At 46.0% G+C, this 6,677-nt stretch overlaps 1 protein-coding gene across 1 annotated transcript in view; it reads left to right on the forward strand.

The window, feature by feature from the left end:
• The window catches only part of eaf2 (ELL associated factor 2), a 34,575-nt gene that overhangs the window by 21,750 nt on the left and 6,148 nt on the right, over positions 1-6,677 (forward strand). The window contains exons 3-4 of the mRNA XM_043694512.1: positions 1,870-2,006; positions 5,248-5,405. Of these exons, the coding sequence (XP_043550447.1) occupies positions 1,870-2,006; positions 5,248-5,405 (295 nt within the window). The remainder of the gene's footprint in view (positions 1-1,869; positions 2,007-5,247; positions 5,406-6,677) is intronic.

Below are 6,677 nucleotides of genomic sequence, written 5' to 3' on the forward strand. Positions count from 1 at the left end.
CTCGCCCCCCCAGTGAAGCTCAGTGTAAGCTGCAAGAACAGCACCTCGCTTTCCCCTTGGGAACTCTACCACCTTCTGGACTTCATATTGAGTTTAGCAATTTAAGATCTTGAGGCACCTTCTCCCATGTCCTTAGCCTAACCTCCATGCACCAGGCTTGTTATCACATGGTCTGCTATTACACACACCCCATTGTTTGCCACTAGTCCCCATTAGCAGCCATTCATCCTCCAAGGCTGATCATTATCCACTCGTTTGTCTGGCTGTTCTCCTCTATCTTTGGATGCAATCTCCATCTGTTGTTAACCCTTTACCTTCTGCATTGAAAACAACCTTTTCCTAGCTACCATCAGTTCTGAAGGAGGGTCACCAGACCCAAAATGTTAACTCTGATTTCTCTCCATGGATTCTGCTAGACCTGTTGAGATTTTCCAGCAATTTCTGTTTCTGTTTGAGACTGAACTGTGGTCTTTTGCCTCGACCTTCATCTTTCTAACTTGGTGAGTCAACCAGTCACCCAGTTTCTTTTTCCATTCACTTCACACAGTTGTGGAGCACCAAAGGACGCTGTCAACCTGAGGGGCAATGTTTTTTTTTCCCCCACAGGGTGGTGCATGTATGGAACAAACTGCCACAGGAAGTGGTGGAGGGGTACAATTACAGCACTTAAAAGGCATCTGGATGGGTATATGAGTAGGAAGAGTTTAGAGGGATATGGGCCAAATGCTGGCAAATGGGACTAGGTCAGAAATGGGATGTCTGGTTGGCACGGATGAACTTCCAGGCTGTATGACTCTGACTGTTTAGTAATTCTATCGAAACAGCTTTCGTTCCTTACTCTCTTCCTGCAGCCTTGCAAATTTTTCCTGTTTCTAGTATATCCAGTTTCCTTTTGAAACCTTGAGATTGTTTACTTAATCTTCACCATCCTTTTCAGTTAATACATTCCCGATTGTAATTTGCATTGCCCATGAGTCTCTGTTCCCTACTTTACCCTTGTAGCCATGCAAAATTTTCGTTTTGTTACGTCTCAGTGGGATAAAACATTGGAAATCTTGTCCTCCATTCCCAGAGTCGTCATAAAAGTGAGATGCAGTGTAAATACCACTTGTAATGAGTTTCAGGTAACTTGCTTTACAATGGGTGCAGCAATCCTTTCCATATTCCTTGGTTTTTAAGCAATCCTCTCCATATCCCTTGGTTTTTAAGCAATCCTCTAAGAGTCATAGAGCCTTTGTATGGAAACAGATCCTTCAGACCAACCAGTCCATGCAGACTATAATCTCAAACTAGTTCCACCTGCTTGGGCTTGGCCCGCATCCCTTCAAACATTTTTTATTCATGTACTTATGTCTTTTAAACATTGTAACTGGACCCAGATTCCTCTGGAACTTCATTCCACACACAAACCACACTCTTTTTAAAAAAAAAAGTTGCCTTATGTTGTTGTTTTTAAATATTTCTCTCGTCTTAAAAATATGCCCCCAACCTCGAAATTTCCCACTTCAGCCCACAATGCAAAATGCAGAAAAATAAAACAATATAGGCTTCATACTTTTCGTTATGATCTTTATTATAAACTACAATTAAATGTCCTCCTGCCTCACACATTGGATGTGAGATCGCAACCAATGTTCCCTCTAAGTTGCCTGCACGCAGCCACATTGAGAGTCCCCACATGACTATCACTGTACCAATGCTAGTCACTGCACTGTCGTCCAGTTCTGGAAGTTGCTGGCTTTCATGGACCCATATTGGCGGGAATGCTGATTGCGACATCATTTAGTGCTGGTCACAGTGCAACTGATTTTTATTTTAGTGATCTTTTCAAACTGAGAGGACGGACTGACTTTGACTTTGTTCAAACAGGGCTCAATGCCTCCCATCTCAGTGTTTAAAGGCTCAAAGAGACCTTACCTGAAGGAGTGCGTTCTCATTGTGAATCACGACACTGGGGAATATCGACTGGAGAAACTTAGCAGCAACATCACTGTGAAGAAAACCAGGTGGGTGGTGTCACTGCTGAGTTTGTTTCTGCAACACCAGAAGGTCACTGTGCCCTTTCCCACTCCGGCAGGTACTTCTGTCCATCTGTGGACCCAGATTGATCACAAAATTTAGGAAGGTGTATTCTTAACCTAGTTCTTTTGAGGGTGAAGAGTGCAGAGATTTATTAAAATTTTATAAAATTTATTTAAATAAATGTATTAAAATTTGAGATTGATAATCCCTTACGAGATCAAGAGTTTAAGGGCTATAAGGAAAGTGTGGGTAAATGGCATTGAAATGCCCATCAGCCATGATTGAATGGTGGACTAGACTCAATGGGCCAAATGGCCTTACTTCCACTCCCACTCCTATGTCTTATGGTCTAAAATGATACAAGGGCAAACAATTTCCCTTACTGGGGTGGTTCTTTCCAGAGAAGATAGAAGAGAGATTTAATGGCAGTTTTCAAAATAGTGAAACATTTTATTAGAGTAAATAAAAGGAAATTTTTTGTTTAAGTTGTGCATTATGTCCAAAATGAAGGATTACATGTCACTTGGTTTAAAATTTAACAAGGGAATTTGGGGAGATGAGAAGAAATATTTTTGCACACAATAGAGGGTTCTTATGATCTGAATTTAATTAACTGAAGAGGTGCTGGATCACATTCAATTGTAACTTCAAGTTGAAAATTGGATCCCAACTTGGAAATGAAACAAGATTGAGGCTGAGAGGAAAGAATCAGAAAGCAGGCTTAATTGTATAGCCCTCTTAAAGGGCCAATACAGACATGATGGATCAAATGTTTAGATTACAGTGATGCTGGAAAAGCACAGCAGGTCAGGCAGCATCCAAGGAGCAGGAACATTGATGTTTTGGGCAAAAGCCCTTCATCAGGAATAGAGGCAGGGTGCCTGCAGAGTGGAGAGATAAATGAGGGGAAGGTGGGGGTAGAGAGAAAGTAGCATAGAGGTGAATGGGGGTGGGGATGGAGGTGATAGGTCAGAGGAGGGTGGAATGGATAGGTGGAAAGGAAGATAGGCAGGTAGGACAGGTCATGAGGGCGGTGCTGAGCTGGCAGGTTGGAAGGTGAGCTGGTGAAGTGGGGGAAGGGGAAATAAGGAAACTGGTGAAATCCACATTGATACCACGGTGTTGAAGTCTTCCGAGGTGGAAGATGAGGTGTTCCTCCTGCAGGCGTCGGGTGGTGAGGGAGTGGCGGTGGAGGAGGCCCAGGACCTGCATGTCCTCGACAGAGTGGGAGGGGGAAGTTGAAATGTTGGGCCATAGGGCGGTGGGGTTGATTGGTGTGGGTGTCCCAAAGACTCTGCTAGGAGGCTTCCAGTCTCCCCAATGTAGAGGAGACTGCATCGGGAGCAATGGATATAATAAATGATATTGTTGGATGTGCAGGTAAAACTTTGATAGATGTGGAAGGCTCCTTTGGGGCCTTGGATGGAGGTGTGGGTGCAGGTTTTGCAATTCCTGTGGTGTCGGGGGGGGGGTGCCAGGACGGGAGGGTGGGTTGTTGGGGGGTGTGGACCTGACCAGGTAGTCACGGAGGGAATGGTCTTTGCGGAAAGGGGTACGGAGGGAAATATATCCCTGGTGGTGGGGTCCATTTGGAGGTGGCAGAAAGGTCGGTGGATGATGTGGTTTATTCGAAGGTTGGTAGGGTGGAAGGTGAGCACCAGGGGCATTCTGTCCTTGTTATGGTTGGAGAGGTGGGGTTTGAGAGCGGAGGGGCAGGATTTGGACAAGATGCATTGGAGGGCATCTTTAACCACGTGAGAAGGGAAATTGCGATCTCTAAAGAAGGAGGCCATCTGGTGTGTTCTGTGGTGGACTGGTCCTCCTGGGAGCAGATACGGCGGAGGCGGAGGAATTGGGAATGCGGGATGGCATTTTTGCAGGAGGTAGGGTGGGAAGAGGTGTAATCCAGGTAGCTGTGGGAGTCGGTGGGTTTGTAAAAAAAAAAAAAGTGTGTCAAGTCAGTCGTCATTAATGGAGAAGGAGAGGTCCAGGAAGGGGATGGAGGTGTCAGAGATGGTCCAGGTGAATTTAAGGTCAGGATGGAATGTGTTGGTGAAGTTGATGAATTGCTCAACCTCCTCGCGGGAGCACGAGGTGGCACCAATGCAGTCATCAATGTAACGGAGGAAGAGGTGGGGAGTGGTGCTGGTGTAACTTCGGAAGATGGACTGTTTTATGTAGCCAACAAAGAGGCATAGCTGGGGCCCATACGGGTGCCCATGGCTACCGCTTTGGTCTGGAGGAAGTGGGAAGATTCGAAGGAGAAATTAAGGGTGAGGACCAGTTCAGCCAAACGAATGTGTCGGTGGAAGGGTACTGCTGGGGACGTCGGGAGAGGAAGATGGAGGTGTAGAGGGATTGGATATCCATGGTGAAGATGAGGCGCTGGGGTCCAGGGAAACCGAAGTCTTGGAAGAAGTGGAGGGCGTGTCTCGCACGTATGTGGGGAGTTCCTGGACTAGGGATAGGACAGTGTCGAGGTAGGTGGAGATGAGTTCGGTGGGGCAGGAGCATGCTGAGAGAATGGGTTGGCCAGGGTGGTCAGGCTTGTGGATCTTGGGAAGTAGGTAGAAGCAGGCAGTGTGGGGTTCCCGGACTATGAGGTTGGAAGCTGTAGGTGGGAGATCTCCTCCTGAGGTGTTGAGGTTGTGTATGGTCTGGGAGATGACAGTTTGGTGATGGGGGTGGGATCATGGTCGCAGGGGCAGTAGGACGAGGGGTCTTCAAGTTGGCGTCTGGCTTCAGCGGTGTAGAGGTCAGTGCGCCAAACTACCACTGCACCCCCTTTATCTGCTGGTTTGATGGTGAGGTTGGGGTTGGAGCAGAGGGAGTGGAGGGCTGCGCGTTGAGGGGGAGATGTTGGAGTGGAGGAGGGGGGTAGATAGGTTGAGGCGGTTAATGTCTCGGAGGCAATTGGAAATGAAGAGACAGAGGGCAGGTAATAGGCCATGATGGATCAAATGGCTACCTTCTTGTTCTGTACTATTCCACTGGGGCTTGCACTTACTGTGCAGATCTGTCTCTAGTACGGCATTGTTTGAGAATTTTGCACAGCGGTCATGGTCAGGTTGTGGTTAGGAATGTTAAAGAAGTATGATTAATATGATTACAGTAGTAAGTAGATCCAGACTGTGTGTCTCATAAGGAGACCAACATTGGGTAAAGGCTGCCTATTTCACAGGCCTGGTGAATTCTTTGTGCTGTAAAAACTCTGATTCTATTCAGGGCGGAAGGAAGTAGCAAAATCCAATCACGCCTTGATCAACAGACCAATCGTCTGGGGCAACAAGTGCGCCTCAATGCCAAGGCCTCCTTTGCAGCGAAGAATTCTCCACCAAAGGAAAAAATGTCACCAACTTCACAAATGGATGATATTGAACGAGGTATGTGTAGTAATTTGTTGTCTCTGTCTGTCTCTGTCTGTCTCTGTCTGTCTCTGTCTGTCTCTGTCTGTCTCTGTCTGCTGTGCTTGTGTCTTCTGGCCCCTCCTCGAAAGAGCTATCCATTTAAATTTCAGTTGAAGTCTCGAACTGCAGCAGATTTTCATTGTCTTTTAAAGGTCTGCAGTTGCTTTTCTTGCTGGCTTCAGCCCCTTCAGAGAGTCCCACTTGGTTTGAGTGCTCCACTTGACAGGCTGTGGGGCCTGGGCCTTTGTCGTTATCATCCTCAGTCATAACTTGTCTCTCTCTCTTGCTTGCGCACTCTGCTGCTATTATGGCTTGTGAGTGGCGAGTTGTGACCAGTCCCCTGTGGAACTGGAATGGAGTGGGTCAGGGCTGTGGCAATTCCCAGGTGCAGATCTCTGGCAGTGGTATGGCATTAAGAGAGACCACAAGTCTCCGAGGGAGAGTCCAGCCAAATTGGGTCAGGGACATACTGAAGTAGTCGATCTGAAACTGAATCTCCGGACGTTTAATGAGATGATACTAAAGGAAATTGATGCTAGATGAGGGAAGGTTGAATGCCGACTCACTTTTGAAGAAGAGTTTGTGCAAGTTACCTGCTGCACTGGTTACATTACAATTCTGTTCTGTTTTTATCAGATACGGTGGTAAAATGCTTTTGGACACTGTGTAAAAGATGCTATAGAAATGAGATTTGTTCTCATTTTTGGTGTTCCTTTTTTGTATCAGGAGAAACTGTCGTATCTTTTTACTCGATTGACATTACTTGCTGTGCACGATTTAAGTTTGATTGTTTTGGATCAAATAGAGATCATGCCGTGTATTTAATTAACTATTAATTAGCAGACTCCAGGTGGGAGTTAGATATTTTTAATGTACTTCTAATTGGTTGAAAGTTGTCTGCTGGGAAAGAAAGACGACTGACTGTCATTGCAAGCCTTCTGGGGAATATCATCATTTGAATTGTGAAATTATAGTTTTACAGCTATGAGTAAACAGTGCTGAATATTTGTTTTATTTTCCAAGAAGGTGTTGCCGCCTTAAGCACGGGAGTAGTAGGCTATTTTCATTAAGGAAGGTAAAAACAATGACTGCAGATGCTGGAAACTAGAGTCTAGATTAGTGGTGCTGGAAAAGCACAGCAGTTCAGGCAGCATCCGAGGAGCAGGAAAATCGACGTTTTGGGCAAAAGCCCTTCATCAGGAATAGAGGCAGAGAGCCTGAAGGGTGGAGAGATAAATGAGAGGAGGG

This window comes from Chiloscyllium plagiosum, chromosome 7 (assembly GCF_004010195.1).
Source record: "Chiloscyllium plagiosum isolate BGI_BamShark_2017 chromosome 7, ASM401019v2, whole genome shotgun sequence".
Taxonomy (NCBI): domain Eukaryota; kingdom Metazoa; phylum Chordata; class Chondrichthyes; order Orectolobiformes; family Hemiscylliidae; genus Chiloscyllium; species Chiloscyllium plagiosum.